This window comes from Neltuma alba, unplaced genomic scaffold (assembly GCF_004799145.2).
Source record: "Neltuma alba isolate B1F8T4 unplaced genomic scaffold, ASM479914v2 tig00012172_pilon, whole genome shotgun sequence".
NCBI classification, from domain to species: domain Eukaryota; kingdom Viridiplantae; phylum Streptophyta; class Magnoliopsida; order Fabales; family Fabaceae; genus Neltuma; species Neltuma alba.
In genome coordinates, this window is record NW_021636717.1 from 129,516 (window position 1) to 148,535 (window position 19,020).

At 31.0% G+C, this 19,020-nt stretch overlaps 1 protein-coding gene across 1 annotated transcript; it reads right to left on the minus strand.

The window, feature by feature from the left end:
* Positions 1-693: 693 nt before the first annotated feature.
* LOC114724165 (pleiotropic drug resistance protein 1) lies at positions 694-9,491 on the minus strand. The gene is made up of 23 exons (XM_028910473.1): positions 8,816-9,491; positions 8,578-8,698; positions 8,127-8,209; positions 7,955-8,039; positions 7,683-7,842; positions 7,467-7,543; positions 6,714-6,770; positions 6,528-6,618; positions 5,700-6,001; positions 5,326-5,607; positions 4,920-5,236; positions 4,658-4,818; positions 4,436-4,539; positions 4,176-4,332; positions 3,794-4,077; positions 3,378-3,710; positions 2,991-3,281; positions 2,799-2,882; positions 2,382-2,515; positions 2,065-2,292; positions 1,801-1,972; positions 1,432-1,686; positions 694-1,116 (listed from the first exon to the last, which is right to left on the minus strand). Exons 1-23 carry the CDS (start codon positions 9,145-9,147, stop codon positions 859-861), a joined length of 4,368 nt encoding a protein of 1,455 aa, XP_028766306.1. The 5' UTR covers positions 9,148-9,491; the 3' UTR covers positions 694-858.
* Between the last annotated feature and the right edge of the window lie 9,529 nt (positions 9,492-19,020).

Consider the following 19,020-nt stretch of genomic DNA (forward strand, 5'->3'; position numbering starts at 1 on the left):
AGGGGGTTGTGACGGACCAATGCTCCTTTAGAAATGTTGCCAAGCAGGTTTTCGGCACTCATTTGTGGGGAAGGCGTATCCATGGCCGACCACGTGGTTAGATAGTCTTATAGTCATGATACTAACTTTTGCATCCTTGGTAATTCTCCCTCACTTTTAGGTGTGTTCTCTCATTGTTAAATTCTATTAATTTTTTTTTAGGATATTCTTACAAATATTAAATTATTGGTTAGAGTAAACTTACAAGATTGTGAGTTTAAATCTTACTGTCAATGTAAAAACCTTGTTGGTGAGTCTTTGAAACCCACCTCACCTAAATTTTTTTTTATTAAAAAATCCAAATTAAATGCCTGAAGAAACGGAGTGACAAAGTAGTGTTTGGTTTGGGGAAGGTTCTTTCCTTCCTTTTATCTCCTACTTCATTTCCTTTATTTTATTTTTCACAACAATTTTTTTCATTTTTTTTTTTTTGAAGTTCTTCCTTTTCCGCAAATGATTTTTTTTTTTTTTGGATGTTGTGTCTCCTCTTTTGTTTGTCTGGATGAACAACTCAATCTATTTTTCTTTTAAAGTTCAGTAAGTATTTATTGTATTTCTGATCATTAAAAATTGAACATTATGCTATAAATATCTGTAACAAATAAAATATAAGTTTATATTTTACGTGATATCTAAAATGAGTTTCAATATTCATATCAATAATGGATCTTCACTTTGATATTGACAATTAATTTTTGTGTGGTGTAAGAATTCACCTAACTTTAGAACGATGTTAATTGACTACAAGTTGGCCAAAAGAACTAAACAAAATGTAATTATATGACACTATATAAATAATATTGACTAAGATCACATAAACTATCGCCTTTGGAAGTTGAAGACTTTTATGGAGAAGGCAAAGATGAATGCAAATAACACAGTGAAGGCAACAACGACAACGGCAACAACTCCAACAAAATCATCTCTAAACCCAAAATAACTACGCAGAAATTCTTTCACCGTTTGGCCTGTCTCAATCTTGGTTGTCACGTCTCCATATTGTGAAGCCAACAATCCATATAAAGTCCATGCCACTGGACATGCCCAGTAGTACCATCTCCACCACACCGGAATCCCCTGTTCCATTTTACAGTCATTAATATCTAAGAAAATCCCAAATAACTTGGTACTTTGTAAAACTCAATCAATGCATAGTTCCATGTTTTCCATAGGATCTAAGAAATGGAGACATGGTAGTATAGGATACTAAGTCTAACATACAAGATGCTCAATGAGGGATTTAAGTGGGTTTGTTCTCTCACCTTAACAGTTAGCTTTTGAGATAAATTTCCTTATCCCACTTAGGTACCCATCAGAGCCACTTGATTTATAATTGATAACATAGTTTGTTAAAGGTTTTGTATTATATATAGATATAGAGATTGTACTTACGGGTCTTGGGATGAGGAATCCTGAAAAGAGATTCCAAACTGCATAAAATGCAGCAGCAACAATTGCAGCAACGTGATGATTTGGAGTGACAGCCACAGTCATCATGCCATAAAAGGTGAAGTATAGGAATGTGAAGTACATAAAGAACAAATACCAAAAGAATTTTGCTACAGTCCAATCAAATCCCATCATCGCATATACTATCACACCATATGTCACCGCTTGTGCCAGAATATAAGGCAGCTCTATGGCAACCTGACAAGACAAAAACACAAGTTTTTTAAACCTTAATCAATATACAGCCCCATCAAAACATACTATATAAAAATTGCATCTTTAAGGTTGTTGTGTAATCAATTGATCAATTACTTGTGCAAATGCATAGGGGAGTGCTGAATACATTCCAGCAGCTTTTTCTCTGTAAAATACAGTTCGTTCAACGGCCACCACTGGCTGCACAGAAGATGCATTTTGAACCCCAAGAAAGAGTACAGCATTGTACATTGAACCCATGGCATTAAATAGGTCTTGTTTCTTGTCTCTGCAAGATTTAAAGAAGGTTCAAAGTGAACATGGGGTATGAAGAAAGAAGAATGTAATGGAGTTCAAATAGGTTTGTAAAATGGAGCTTACATTTTGGATCCAAGATCCCAGAACATTGTTCCAAAGATCAATGCTATGAAGGTGGTGAACAAGTATCTTACTGCAGTATATGGAGGGTTTCGCCAGTAGGACCAATGTTGTTTCCACAAGCAAGCTATGCATTGCACCATAAATGGTTGTGCATATTGAGTAGCAAAATAGAGCTCTCTTGAGCCAGGAATAGGCTTGCTCAATTCTGCTATAAGTTCTTTGTTCCTCCTAATATAAGTCACATATATGATGCTTTAAGAATAGTCTCACTAATTGAATAGTTAGTCAATTTATATTACGATAGGAATGTGCTTTACCTGTATAGTTCAGATTTTTTGTATAGATCTGCAAAATCAACACCCAAAACCATTTCTTGTGCTTGAGTTGTAACTTCTAACATCCAAGTTGCTGGGTTGTACCCATCTTTGATTTTGTTAACCCCTTCAATCCCCTGGATATAAAACCAAAGGTATAAAGATTGCTGTATTAGTAAAAACTATGAAGAACCATAATTTTAATTGAAAGATCGAACTAGAAAGATTAGTGTACTTTAGCAAGTTTTGATGTCTAATGATGGGCTTTAGCTATAATAAGTGAACACTTTTTTGAAGTCAAATTTTACAGTGGACTTATATTTAAGCCTAACCTTAACATCTCATCTAGAATTTAATCTGCATGACTTCAATCCAAGTTTAATTTGTCTTAACCCAAGAACAAGTACAAAGACATTTTACCTCAAAATACTTGATGAGGTGGCAAGAATGACGACCCAATGGCCCAACATAAATTTCTTGTCCTCCTCTCTTCAATAATAAAAGCTGAAACCACATTGTTTAACATGGACCAAACATTGTCAGTGTAATTAATGGTAAAGCAAATTAATTATTCATAGTCCATAATCTTTTTCAACCTTGGTCATTTCTCACCTCATCAAAAGCTTCAAATATGTCAATACTTGGTTGGTGGATTGTGCAGACAACTGTTCTTCCTGTATCTACTGTATTTCTAACTGTCCTCATAACAATTGCAGCAGCCCTTGCATCCAATCCTGAAGTAGGCTCATCCATAAAGATTATTGATGGATTAGCCACTAGTTCAACAGCTATGGTTAGTCTTTTGCGTTGTTCAGTGGAGAGACCGCTCACACCGGGCAAACCAACCAAGGATTGCCTTAATGGATTCAATTCTACAAGCTCCATCACTTCCTCAATAAACATCTGTGACCATTTATAAGAACCAAGACAAAAGATATCAATTTTGGGATCAAAATCAGACACAGTGACATGTTAAACTTCAGGGGGTCATGTGCAAACCTTTCGAGCTTTGGAATCAACTTCAGGAGATAAACGAAGCCATGCTGAGTAAAGTAAGGATTCATAGACTGTGACATGAGGAGAATGGATATCATTCTGTTCACAGTAACCAGAGATTCTGGCAAAAGTCTCTTGCTTTTTCGGATATCCTGAAATAGTCATGTTTCCTTCAATATATCCACCAGTTTTTCTACCTGCCAACACATCCATCAATGTAGTTTTTCCTGCTCCACTCACACCCATCAAAGCTGTGAGAACACCTGGCCTGAATGCTCCACTAACACCTCTTAGAAGAACTAATTTGTCCTCAGTTACACCTTGGTTCTTCATCTCCTGCAAGCTCAGATAAATAGATTGAGAGTCTTTTCAATCAATCTAGTTCTCATTTAATACAATTTTAACAAAGTCAAAGTTACCGGAGGCATGTCAACGGAGTATATAATTTCATCAAAGGTGATTGAATGTGGTTCAAATGGAAGAACCATTCCTCTTTTCCTATTTTGACTTGAATTAACTATACCCTCTGACCTCTCTGATTCAGACTTTGAAGTCACTCTTTTTCTCCCATGACTATCTTCCATGTTCCCTGAAAGCAGAGCACTAGCACTGCTTGGCGCACCTCCTCTAATTGTTAACTCAATGCTTTCTTGAGCCTTGTCAGGAGATTCTTCAGATATTACAGCTTGTGGCTTCTCGAATGCTGCCCATCACATGTTCACATATCAGTACTGTAATGTAAAGTATCATCACAAGAACATCTACAAAGAAATACAGGAAAAAAAATAGATAAATACTCACGACTAAGATATGTGAGGGCAAGAGTGTAAGTAATGTTGAGTAGAAGTACAAATCCAATCAACGCTCCAGCACCTATCCAGTACCAATATGCATGTACGAAGAACCCACGAGACTTGAGAACCAAAACTCCTAGTGGCTCAGATGTACCTGAGAGGACCTTTCATTGCAGACACAAGAAATTTATCTGTCAAGGACCTAAGTAAGGTTTTCTTTCAAAAGAAAAGAAAATTTTTTGGTTGATGGGTGATTGAAGAAATTACATGTTTCCAACTTTTGCCAAGGAACTCATTAACCATTATCGCATTCTGGCCATACATCATAGGTGAAATCCAGTAGCCCCATATCCACCATTTCTTGATATCGTCTGTTTTAATAGGAAACCAAAGAAAGAAGCATTGTGCAATGTTCAAATTGAATAACTTGAAGTTTCAAGATCGTGCAATATATATTATATATTAATCTATGAATTATTCATATTCTACCTCTTGACAAGATGAAGCCTCCCAGTGTTAGAAGAGTCACTATTGCAAATGCTCCTAATGTGTTTGCAATTATCATGTTCCTAGATGTTGCTGCAATTGTTCTGAACATTGCAGAAGCCATTTGTCCCATAACAAATAGCAAAAGTAATTGCTTGAAAAACCTACATGAACACCAAGTTTCCAAATCTTAATTGTTAAATGAAATTCTCCGAACACACTCATTGAGTGCACAAGTTATTTGAGTGAAGAATTTGTTTTATACCTGCCAACATATGAGTCAAATCCAATAACATAATAGGTTAGGCAAACCCAAACAGCAGCTTCAGCAATAGTAACTGGGATCTTCAGGATCCAACTAGGAATGGCATACGCCCAAGCGGGATAGAACAAGAGATCTCGTTGCTTGAAGAAAACAGGAAGCTTCCCAATAGTCATAGACATCTCAGACATCCCATTGAACAGTAACATAATAATAGCAAAAAACAATGCTCCTACATAAAATCCTCCATGGTCCACTGAGTCCTTGTGCATCTCAGTTCGCAGGAATACTGTCATTACTATTATTGCCATTACTGCAAGCTAAAAGCAAAAAAAGGCAATTCACATGATTGTGCCTGTATCTGTATATCTTTTTGGAGAAACTGAAAGAGTTGTACATAGCAGCGTACCTGGCATAGCTTGAATATGTAAACAAATGAGTTCCTTTTCATTAGCAAGAACTCTCTTGAGAAATTAGCTTTTAGCAATTCCATCTTGCTAATACCATATTTCTTGGTTGTTAAAGCAGCTGGATGGTTCTTACTCTTATCAAATGGAACAGCAAGCTCATCTCCAACTGTTCTACCCACATGAAATGATTGAAATGCCTCAGAAAATTCAGTCACTGTTATAAACCTGTATGGCTCATCTCTACGCATCCAATACTGCTCTTGATCCTTTTTCGAAGTAACCTGCAAAAACAGGTAAATATGATTTGAAAATCTGAGTTTATATCTACACACACACATATAGGTTCTTGGATAAAAGGTAAAGAGTGGCTTACTTCTTGAAGGAAGTCAGCAACACCTTTTCTCTCAGGACATTTAAAACCCATGTACTCAAAAAACTCGAGGACGTGTTCGCGTGGTCCTTGGTACACAATTTGGCCCTCAGAGAGCAAAATAATGTCATCAAAAAGCCCATAAGTCTCAGGGGCAGGTTGTAGCAAAGAGATAAGTGCAGTTCCATTCATAATGTGAACAATTTGTCTTAGACATTTCACAATTTGAAAGGTTGTGGAACTATCTAAGCCTGTGGATATTTCATCCATGAACATTGCATTTGCTGGTCCAACCATCATCTCTCCTGTATCCATAGCAACATTACAATTTACAAATTTCAGGTTTTGATGAAGAAAATCGTAACATAAGCATAATATAATGGTGGTTTAGATTAACTTAAAATTAAGTACTTTTACATTTATTTCTCACATATTTATCTCATACAGCTTAAAATCACTTCTCTACAGCTAATCCAAACGGTAACATGGATATGTTATTTCAAAGGTTAAACTCCTCTTTAAGATTTTGAGTTTTTCACTTATCTAAATGCACATAAAATAGGCCTATTTTACGCGCAGTACTTTGTATGCACATGAACATGTGAGGACTGTTTCACCTAAAGAGATCAATCCAACAGTAGGTCAAAACACTTAATTATGGTGTACTTGACAATCTTTTTTATCTCCATAATCAAACATACTAATATCATGATATTTATATTTAATGCTTTTAATGTAATCAAAGATTAAAGATTAACTTGAAGATGGGGTTTAACAGGGGAAAAAACAGACCCAAAAAAATGTCTGGGCAAGGAAATTGAATCATTTTACCTGTAGTAACACGTTTCCTTTGTCCACCAGATATGCCACGTAGCATTTCATCCCCTACCATAGTATCAGCACATATTTCCAGCCCCAAAATCTACAAATTATTGTAACCTTATCGCTAATTACTCTTAATTTAATTTACTAAACTTTGAATAAAACAATAACACCTCGTTGATATTATATTTATACCTTAAGCACATACTCAGTCATCATCTGGTTTGCCTCCTGGCCTTTAGATGCGGTTGCCTGGTTATTAGAACTATATTAGTGATTATAAACTGAAAGGGACAATGTATTATAAAATATTAAAAGTTTTAAGCCAAATTAAGTCTACACGTGAGATCAATTAGCAACGTATATCAGTGGGTCCCACCCAATTAATGTTTATATTTTGCTGGTATAGATATATTAGGGGTAGGTACCACGTACCTTTATTGAGTTTGAAAAGCAAGAGAAAATTTATCTAGAATCTTAAAGATTTTTTTTTGACCAAATTAGAATCCTAAAGATTACACTTTATTTGCAAAAACTGGTTGTGAAAAATTTAAGAAAGACAATACTAAATTTTAGAAAATTTACAGCAGATTACTTAAAACACTAAAACTTAATCATAACTTGTTTGAATGTTAGGAGCAAGTTTCATAAAAATCTAGGGGCAACTTTAATATTTTAAAAGATTAAAAATTTAAAATCCTTTTAATTTGAATTAAGTGGGGCCTGCTATATAGATAATGATGAAACTTATGTATAGGGGGAAAAAAATCTCAACCAATAAGTCTGACCAGAGCTTGTAAATGAGTTGATCAAACGAAATGAACAGATACAAGACGATGATGATCCATATATTTAATATATTATTAATTATAGATATTGATATAAATAAATCTAGTATGAGAAAAATACTATGTAGAAAGTAGAAAGGCAGGAGGCTTATGATTTGACCTTCATGTAGATATCAATATCTGGATCAGGCTTGATATTTGCTGCTATCTCTCTTCTTGATAATTCAGAAAGCAAGTCTGTAAAGTACCAATTGATAAAGGATCAATGAGCCAAATTAAATTAGATTAAGAATAAGAAATTAAAAGAGAAAGCGATATGAATAACCCAGAAAGAGATAAGACAGAAAAAGAGACAAAAGGCCATTAATTGACTAACCATAACGTGATCCTACCCCTTGGCACCGTGCAGAAAAAGCCAAGGTTTCTCTTACTGTCATTTCTCCAATGTGACAATCGTTTTGACTTATATAAGCCGCTGTTCTTTGAGGTACAAACTCATTCATTTCATATCCATTATAACTCACTTTCCCTGAAACCTGGAGGATTATTATTATATATATATACTTATTAATCAAAACACTTGATTAAAATAAATTAAGAGGAGTAATTATATTAACTGATGATCGATTGGATTCATTTTTTATTTACCTGAAGGTCTGGATCAAGTTTTCCTGCTAGAGCTAAAAGGAGTGTGGTTTTTCCAGAACTTGGAGGACCCAAAAGTAGTGCCATCCTTAAAAAGAATGGAAAATGCAATTTTTAATGAATTATCACGAGACACAGATAAAGTAACACATGAAATAGCAACATTGGAGCTCACCTACGAGGTCTCACAATTCCACTCACTTTTCTAAGGATATTCACATGCCTCTTTTTGCTTGGAAGAATACAATTCAAGCAACTCTGGATGATCAAGAGATACAAAATTTTCAGAATATAATTATTAAGTCTCATTGTTATTAGGGTTAATACAAACTTTGGTCCTTCAAATTTGTCCTCAATCGTTTTGGTCTTTCAAATTTCAAATTTTAAGTTTTGCTCCCTCAATTTTTTTTTATTTAAAATATTAGTCCTTATTATTTAATAATAAAAACTTAAACCATTTTATCCCATAAATGACAAAAACCTATAGTTTAAAATTTGAGGACCAAAATCAAAATTGGGACAAACTTAACGGGTCGAAAATTATATTAACCCTTGTAATTATAGATGAAACACCTCCATTAACCCCAAAAGTACGTAAAACATAATTATATCCTAAACATGCTTACCTCGAATATATTGACCACGAAGTTTAAGAATGTCGGCATCGCTCTACTTCCCACATAACCTTCTGCCTCAACATTCAAATGCTCAAACCTAACTTCGATCGTCGGAATCTCAATCCCAACTCTTCAGAAAATCCAAAGAAAAAAGGGTTTAATATATTTTTTTTTTCCTCTAGAGATATTCTGAGATTAAAATCAACAAAAAATCAGAAAACACAGAATTATTGAAGATTAATTATACCGATCGATTCGTTCCCTGAGTTTTAACAAAAACTTCTCATTGTCTTCTTCAGCGACTCGGACCAATCTCTCAAGAAGTTTCCTTCTTTCTTGTAAACCGATGTCGGAGACATCGATTTCATTAATCTCTCCATGTGAAGATGTAAACAAACCTTTCCTTAACCGATTGTAAGTAGGAAGCCTCTCAAGCGCAGCCCATCTGAGAGCTTCTTCGTCGTCGTCTTCCTCGCGAGAAGACCTCGAAAAAGCATCCATGGACGTATTCCTCCATACTGAAGAACCGCTTGCACGAAAACTGCTACTAGCTTTGTGCATATCACCACCCTCCATCATTGTTGTAGCCAAACACGTCTTAACTATTCTAATGAAACCAAATTAAATGATCATATGTGTGTGTGTGTGTGTGTAAATATAGAAAATTTATGGAACTGAATAGCTGAGAAACTACTCTTTGTGAGAAAAGGGTTTTTGATACTTGAGGGAGCGTCAAAACCTCAAAAAACAAAAGAAAATTTATGAGATTTTGAATATTGAAAAAGGAGGAGAGTTTTAAGGAGAAGATGACAGAGAAGCCAAGACACAGTATGTGGTAAGGTTCACATAAATTTGTGGACCCTATGACGATTGGCCAAATATAGCTTCTTGCACTAGCAGTGGTTAGAACTGTTTTTTAACACACAGAAGACGAATACACATAGACATATATATCAAACTTTTGCAACTCAGACTATGTATCTATTTATTATGGATACATGCTCTGCTATATATATATATATTACGTGTTGTGAGTTTTGACCATTTCCTCCTTCTATAAAGTAGGGGAGAAAATGCGACATATGTATATAATTATGTATGTTTCCTCAAGCGTATTGATTAATTAATGGAGAGAAAAAGATAAACATTAAAAGAAAAAAGAGAATATTATACGTTCCTAGAGATATGAGATTCATCTATAAATTATGTCATTGACTGTTTATGTTTATATTTATAATATGAACATTGATTATTATTTATTGTTGCCATAGTTATAGGCTGTGATGCGATCGCCCATCGGCCATATGACAAATCCGTCAAAACTTATTAACTCATTGTTGCAATTTTAGTTCCATATCTTTTATAATTATTAATTTTAAAATCCTGAATTTCATTTAATGTTCATTAATGGCTGAGAAGGAGATATTTAACAATTTATCAAGACTTTTTCAAACGATACTCTATATAGGGGGAGGCTGTGTGCGTACTGTATACTAATGAAAGGGAGATAGATGCGTTGCATGCGAAAAAATTTGAGTTCTTTACTGTATAATTATATAAATAAATACTAATTTATACTCATTATGATATATGCATATGTTATTTTAAATCATAACTCATGCACCTATGATACTTTTTATAAAGAATTTGAACTCACAATCTCACACTTAATAAAATCTTAAAGATCGTAGTAGCTATTGTCATTTGAGTTATATATCAATGTTAGTTAAAAAAAAAAATTGAAGTCGAAGTGCATGTTTGCTTAGCAATTAAACTCGCAAATAGAGATTTAGAATCCATGCTAAATTAGTATCCAATCTCTAAGAATTGGTGTATGTACATGTACGCTGTAAATGAGAGTTATTTAATAAAATGTCAAGATAATTTGCTTGTTTTGTTAAAAACGAAAAGGTTGAACGGATACATTGATGACGTGATGGATTGCCTAAGTATGATTGTCAAAAAACTCTTTTAATAATTTAAAGAAATGAGTAAAGATTTGATATCTCTCTACATAGCTTAACATTGATCCTTTTTTTTTTTAATTTTACCTTTAATTATGGGAGGAAATGAAACTGTCCATTTATAATATTTTTACGTTTAGAAAAAATATATAGAAAAATATAAACAAATTTTACCAAATTTTGCTACATTTTCTTTCTAATATTGATAACTCACAAATTAAGGAAATCCAAAAAAAATTTGCCATAAGAAAAACGAGAATTTCTAGTTTGGCACTAAGGTGGGACCAAATTGGGAATGACAAAGATATAAAAAAGTGATTCAAGAATGAAATGTTTCAACTTTCTGGGTTGGTCAGGAGTGCCTGACTGTGTGAACACTTCATTCTTATAATATTCTCTCTATCTTTTAATATTTTAAAAAATATGGATGCCTGAGTTTCGTGTAAAAGCATATAGATTCATTCTAATTAATTAATTAATTATACATATCAACTTATGGCTTAGTTGAACTAAATTATAATACCAGACGCGTACGGTATCTATCCTCTTTTCATACCCATACGGAAATATTTGAACATTCTAGATTAAGCTTTCCTCTTATACTAATTGGATCAAGGTTTGTGTTGGTCTTGAAATTTTCTTTTAAAATATTTTGATTTTGATTTTCAAATTTCAATGGGTTTATTTTGGCAGAACTTTCAATATAGCTTCAATCTTATATTGAACGTGTTTACATGGAATATTATTTTTTAAAAACATCCAGTCAATATTAATGTCCTTTTATATAATATATTATGATGAGGAAAAAGTGATCAATTAAAATTTGATTATTATTTGATCAATTTACTTTGCATTGCTTTTTGTATTAATATTAACATCCATATACGCATGTAATTTTTTTTTTTGGTGATAATATATGCATGTTATTTATGGAGATCGGAATGGAATATTTGTATCATCTTAAATTTAGAGTAGTAGAGATCCATTGGAAAAGTAGACAATAGATGTTAATATACTACTCCGGTCCTAAATATAAGACCCTTTTTATAGTGTATTTTACACTAGAAAAAAGATCTTATATTTAGGGTTGGTGGAGTAATTAATATGAATGCCAGTCATATTTCAACAAAAAAAAAAAGAGTTTAAATCTGTAAGTTGAAGGTCTTACTTACGGATAACCTTTACTTGAATAAATTTTTTAATTCATGAAACCTACCTTGGGTCTCTAGAATATTTTTGAGGGAACTAGACAATGACGATCGATAAGTATCAATTTCAAACTTTGATAAATCTCTTGATGCTATGGCTCTTCTTTTTGTTTTTTTTTTATTTTCCGTGTATAGCTCTCCTACTTTTATTTCTTTTATTATTTTGTGAGTTTAGTTTTTGTTGTTAAGAATTAAGTCAACTTGAACTGATTATTTGTGAAGTACTACCTCTTGCTCTATTTATAAGATCCAAAATTTGAATTGGTTTGGGTTTTTTTGTAAGATCATATTAAGGATTCTCTAAATATTAAATATGTTTTTACTAATTTTATCCCTAATTAATTCTCTATTCTCTTTTATCTTTTATCTTATGACTGTTATTTTTCTTTCTTATTTGCTCCCTCATTAAATAAGGATGTATTTAAAAAAATTTAATTTTTATATATTTATTGTTTTAAACTAATTTTAACTATTTTCTTAAACCATGTAATTTAGTTAGTAGGATCTCATAAAAAGGACTGGAGGGAATATTTTGATTAATTAATTTCCTCTTAATGAATCATCTTCCATTCACCCCTTTCTAGGTAATATTTCAATTTGCAATATATTTATTAAATAATTTAAATTTCATTTATAAGTTATAAAAATAATATTTTATTGATATTTTTAATATTAAAATTTTTTAAAATATCCTATGTTAAAAATAAAAATACATGCGCTCCATATGAGTTTAAAGCTACAACTACTATTTCGGCCCAGAATAGTTGAGACTCAATCATATAGTTTCCAGACAACAGATAATTTAATTAAAAAAAATATTAATTTCTAATTATTATTTACTTGAAGAATATGAATTAAGGAAAAAATTGGAAGTTGTTTAATTAATTGACTTCATTAAATATTCTCCTCCTTTTCTAGATTTCATTCTAATTATAATTTACAAACAAACTTTTTGTGCTCTAGATGGCAGCCGGAAATTTGAAGAGTCAAACTTTGAAAAGTGGAGCTGGCCTCTGACTTTAGGAGTTGAATATATCCTTATTTACACCAAACTTATTAAAATAAAATTATGTCCACGCAATTACGATATTTAGTCATCATACATATGGTTGGTTTTCTTCCCCACTTCTTGTAGTCCTAGAAAGCCTCCCATGATTTTCTGCTTTTAAGACGTATGACTCATGAAAAAAAATCATATTTGTAAGTCTTTGAAAACATGATGCAATGCATGAGAGTTACTAGAAATTAATGTTACCATCTACTCCCTCTAATTCTAAGTTTAAAATCTAATTGGTAGATACAGTTTGGTCCTCTATATATATATATATATATATATATATATATATATTTTAATTGATTTTATTTCCCTCCTTTAACAGGTTTCCCCTCACATTGTCCTTCTTGATTTTATAATTTTTTCTCGCTTTTAGTTGTCCCCATATTTAATACTCACATTAAAAAATTTATTTTAAAAAAAGTAACACACAATTTTTACATAATAATAACAAATAATTAACTTAACAAATTTTTTTAATTTCATGAGTTAATTACTTAATTTTTATATTTAGGACTGGAAGTTATATCTCCCCTTATCTTAGTGAAGAATTAATTAAGATATACTGCCTCTAATTCTTAATATAATAGTTCGTTTGACTTTTATTTTAGTACTAAATATAAAACCATAATTTATTTTGTCTTTTATTTTATTTTTTTGAGATAGTCTTTCTAATAGTAGTAGTTCTAGTAATAAATTTCGTTAGCAAGGATATTTTAGAAAAAATAATACCTATTTATTACAAATAAATAATTTTAAGTTATTTTTTTAACCTACATAAATTAGTTAACTAGTCGGAGATAGTACATGGTCATGCTATGCAGCTTTAATTTCGCTAGTGACATATTCTTCTCTCCCTCCTTCTCCTTTTCCTAAACAGCTATTTGATATTTGAATATTTGATAATATTATATCATCATATTCAAATATTGTTAGTAGTTTTTTCAATATAATTATTTTAATCTAATACAATTTAATCATATTTACGAAGAATTATGTTTCTTCTATTTGATTCAAGGTCAAAAAAAAAAAGTTTCTTCTACTTGATTCAACTAGAGTTAGTAAATATTTTCATTTCTCTACCCTTGCGGAAACGGCATGTCCACAACAATTAATATCCTGTTCATGTTAGCAATATGAACAAATTACCTCTTAACTTTTTCTGACCAAACAAATTAACTCTTAATAAAACTTGTACAACAAGAATTATAGTTCCTCTGGCCATTTTGCAACGATTTATTATCAATTAAATTGATACTTTCTAAAGTTAAAATATGTTATGTAAAATTTCAATAATTTTTTCATGGGTAATAAATAAAATAGATCAAAATTAATTTTATCATATAAAAAATAATCTTATTATAATTTTATTTTAAAAAAAACTATAGATGATTATATTACTTTAATAACTATCAATAATAATTCATTTCTATATTATTTGTATAAGATATGAGGGAGTCTAGTGTCTAGAATAATCATTTATTTCTTCAATATTCTTTTTGGCAAGGTTTCGTATTAGACTACTTCACCATAACAAATTAATTTTTTTTTCTTTTGACAAATAAACGCAAGCAGGAAACCTTCAGACTTCAAGTATGAAAACCAATAGAGAAGTTAGATTAACTAAAGCTTTTGATGATAAGAGTCAAGAAAATCGTGCAAGACAAAAAAGAAAGTGATGATCTCATCCAGAGATAATGTTAATGGACCATCTTACACCACGATGATGCAGTTCATGTCATTTTCTTTGAAATTTTTCTTAATTTTTCAACCATGTAATAATCATAACATCTTTAAAAATCTTTATAATTAATAAACTTCAACCGGCATGTTACATTACATTAAAGGCCAAAAAAGAGAGAAGAAAAACACACACACCCACCCCCCAACTTGCGTCAAAACTCCGTCGTTCATAGGGGGGGAAAAAAGAATAAACACAAAATACTCCATATATTAGTTCCTAACAGGTTTTTTAATTTGACTGACATGGTTGGAAAGAGTCTTCAGATAGAAATAAAACCATAATTTTACAGTATATAAGATAAATACGTGAGAAGAGTTTTGTTTTGACTTGTGTGAAAATATTTTTTGAAAATATTTTTTTGCATATACCACACAAAAGGTAGTTGCTATGTCCGTATCGTTGAGTCCTATGATTCTATGAACCCACGTATAAATTTGTGTCTGGTGTGCTATTATCTTTTGTTTATTATACTTTTGGGGTCATGTTACGTTGTACTCCTCCGATCTTTAATATAAGACCTATTTAACTAATTTGATTAGATTAAGAAAGTTAGGTAAATTAGTTAATCATAAAAAATATGACACGTTTTTTCTAAAATATCATAATCATTTTTTTTAATATCCCTTCTTCCTCTTCTACTTAATTATGGTCGAGGGAGTATCCATAGAGGTAATTTAGAGAAAATTGATAAATATGAGAAATTGGTCTTATATTTAGGACCAAAACAACTCAATAATTGGATCATATATTAAGGACCGGAAGAGTACTAACTTTTTATATTTATAAATATATTTGATATTTAAAAAAATAAAAGGAATTCCCATATCACGTTTTGTCTAAAGTAATAATTTTTTCATTTAATATCCCTAAAAGTCACTGAAGTGGTTTTGCCTCTTTTAACAAACTCTTTTTTAATATACATGACTTGGTTTAAACTCAAAACTTTATATTTAAGTGACTCAGCTATTTACCAATTATTATCTCCGGTCCTATTTATAAAATCCCGTTTGTAGTCTACAAATTAGGTTTTATAAATAGGACTGGAAGTAGTATAAATATTTTAACTAATTAAACAAGCCCTTCTAACTAATGACTTTTCGGGAGGACAATTTTGATATTTCATAAAAACAACTAATTTTAATTAATTTTTTAAATTTAATAAAATTATTGATAAGTTCTTATAAATAGAACTAGAGGATATAATTAACTTGCTGGACGTCTCTCTACTTTTTTTTTTTTATAATTATTTTGTTATGCTTATTCGATGCGCCATACTACCAAATTTAATTGGATGTATACTGTTAAATCCAATTAAAGCGGTAATTCACAATTTCTTCCCCACAAGATTCGATCACTAACTTATTCAAAAAGAAAATCGAATATTTAATAATAATAATAATAATAATAATAACAACAACAACAACTTTTTGATAAGATTTAGATACTATTATGAACAGGCACAGGTATGTACATGTGATCTGGTTTAGACATATCGAGTCATACATTAATTAGGTGCTTAGTGTATATGTGTACCTAAATCTTCACACACACACACACACACACACACACGATTCTAGAAGCTATTTTATTCAGATTCAAAGGGCCAGAAAAATTAAGAAAGTAATTGAGGACAAAAACAAAAAAAAGATGGTAATCGAATTGAATGCAAAGGAACACCATTACGTGTGAAAATTGAAAATTGAAGTAATACAGAAACCGGTGGCACATGTTTGATTGGCTACCCAGAAAATCACATGAATTTCAAGATCTTTTCATCAAGCTGATAAGAAAAGGCTGAAATTAGTTTATCTTCTAGAAGAAGAAAACGGCAGAAAATGACTGAAAGCTATATAATATAACATACGTAGCTAGGAACATGAACACACACACACGAATATATATAAATATATATATATTTATATATGTGTGTATTATATGCTTTCTCTGATCTGCTGGTCCATATGCATGTATGATGATTAGAAAACGATGACAATAAATAAAATGGTAATTTAATTGAGGAGTACTTAATTTAAATTAAAGTGTTCCCTATATATATCCCATTTGGGTAAGTGCTGGAAAAAAATATTTAACTACTTATCTTAAATAATAATTAAAAAAGCGCTTCTTTCATTAATTAAAACCACTCCTTATCCCTTTCCAGCTAATTACTAAGGGTTATCTTGACGGGTTAAAAAAATTGTTATTGGCCCTTAACTAAGATTTCATATTCGATTTTTTTGAATAGAAAATTATGCCAACAAATCTTTACTTTTTATTTTCTGGTTACTCTAATTTAATTTATAATATCATATATTCTGGAATAAAATAAATAATATTAAAGATTAAATGATTTCTTTGAGAAAAATACAGTTTTCACTTACAGAGAGCAAAATAAATCAACTCTTAAGAAAATTTCCCATGATAAATAACAAATATTTTACAAAAAAATTAAAATTATGACTAGGAAACCTATTATCATTTCTTATTCTAGAGTTTGTCATTATAAACTACTCAGTTGTTTTGAGACTTTTGTATCAGTATATTTTCTCCTTAGGATCTTATTATAGTTCTTTTTTTTTTTTGGATACAATTGTGGTTCTCCTTTTGGTTTATATTTAAATAGGTCAACTCATGGGATGATTTGGTATTGGGCCAAGTTTCCCTCCTATCAAAATTTTAGATTTACATTATACAAACAATTGGCTGATAAAAAAAAAGATTAAATAAACAATTGTACCCAAAAAAATGAATGAGGCCCATTCGAGTTCGTATCCACAAATGTTGAGACGAGATAATATTCTGTGTCTATAGACTCACCAGAAATAGCATTATATAGAGATATCATTGAGGCTGCTTCTTCATCACCCATTTTCTTTTCCTTTTTATTCTTTTTGGGAGGAGGGCATAATCAATTAATCACTGAAATTAGCAAGAACCCAAAAAAAAAACTCATCTGCTCCTTAATATAAAACCTAATTATTAAGTTAATTTTAATCTTAAATATAAAATCTATTTATCATATTTATCAATTTTTTTAAAATTAGCCTTATGGATATTTTTTCAGCCATAATCAAGTAAATGAGAAAAGAAGGATATTAAGAAATATGGTTATAGTGTTTTAGAAAAAACATGTCATATTTCTTATAATTAACTAACTTACCTAATTTTCTTAATCTAATCAAATTAGTTAAATATATCTTATATTAAGAACCGAAAGAGTAACTCAGGTTGATTTTTTTTGTTGGTGGCCCACAAACATGAAGAATTCAAATTAGATAAAGAAAAAATTGACCAAAGACATGAAGAATATATGCCACATAGCTTTACACCGCCCACGAAAAAGCTCCCCCCAATCTAATCTCAGCAACATCCAAATTTTGGAGAATGTGCAATATCTATTGCCATGGGGACACAAGCCTCACAAATTTGGATTTCCTTTTTTAGGTGTACTTTGAACTAAAAGGAACTTTTTAGTTCCTTTTAATGGCTCTGACCCTAAAATTTTGCTTCATAATTTGGCTCCCATCATTTCCTGAGTTTCCTTTTTGAAAAAAAATTTAAACGTGACATTATCTACCTAATACCCGACACTTTAACTTTCTTCAATCATAGTTATTTTTCTTTACCTTTTCTTATTGTCAATTTAGTTGCTGTTTGAACCAATTTGAACCCCCCCAGTTGATTGTTCAATTGATAGGTAACTTTTTAAATTAAATGATTCAATGCCTCTAATACTTTAACGCTTCCAATCCTATGAAAGTAATATCATTATTTCGTTGGTTAAAAAATTATTATTTCCGAATTAAATCAAATACTAACTAAATTTCTAGACAATACCCCCCCAAAAAAAAAGCATCTTTAAATTTTTTTAATCAGATTAAATATTTAAATACTTATCTGATCCTTAATATAAGATTTACATAACTAATTTGAATAGATTAAATATGTTAATTAAATTAATTAATATGATGTATTTTTACTAAAACATGTTAAATGTTTTCCTTAATTTTCTTTCTTTCTCTTCTACTACTTGATTATTATTAAGAAAATATCAATAAGATTAATTTAAAAAAATTAATAAACATATGAAATGAATCTTATATATATGATTAATATTAACTCTAATTATTTTTTATATTAAGCAGGGGACGAGTATCTTTTTTGGGTCGAAGACATTTTTGAAATTGTTGAAAAAGCAGAGTTAGTGCAAGATTTGATCTGGGTATCTCATAGTCACACAACAAACTTTATCACCGTATTTATTATTATTATTTTTTAATTAGCGTGGGCCCTGTGGGGTCGGTCACATATCCACCATCTCATATAGCCGTTACGCGGCTTGAGCAAGACGCTACCATCTCTCGCTTTGAATATTTTGGTTACTTTGAAGGAAGCCTTTCAAATTAGTTCAATTCGACCGTTAGTTCTTCATCAACAAAACACGCTCTCCCCCGCTTCACTCTGTGCGTCTCCATCACAACT

Bases quoted from the DNA above. Each gene is read 5' to 3' on its own strand.
- LOC114724165 (XM_028910473.1), bottom strand. From the start codon at position 9,147: ATGATGGAGGGTGGTGATATGCACAAAGCTAGTAGCAGTTTTCGTGCA. The intron at 2,293-2,381 runs GTAAAGCACATT...GACTTATATTAG, and splicing joins AAAAAATCTGAACTATACAG to GAGGAACAAAGAACTTATAG. The intron at 1,973-2,064 runs GTAAGCTCCATT...TAAATCTTGCAG, and splicing joins TGGGATCTTGGATCCAAAAT to AGACAAGAAACAAGACCTAT.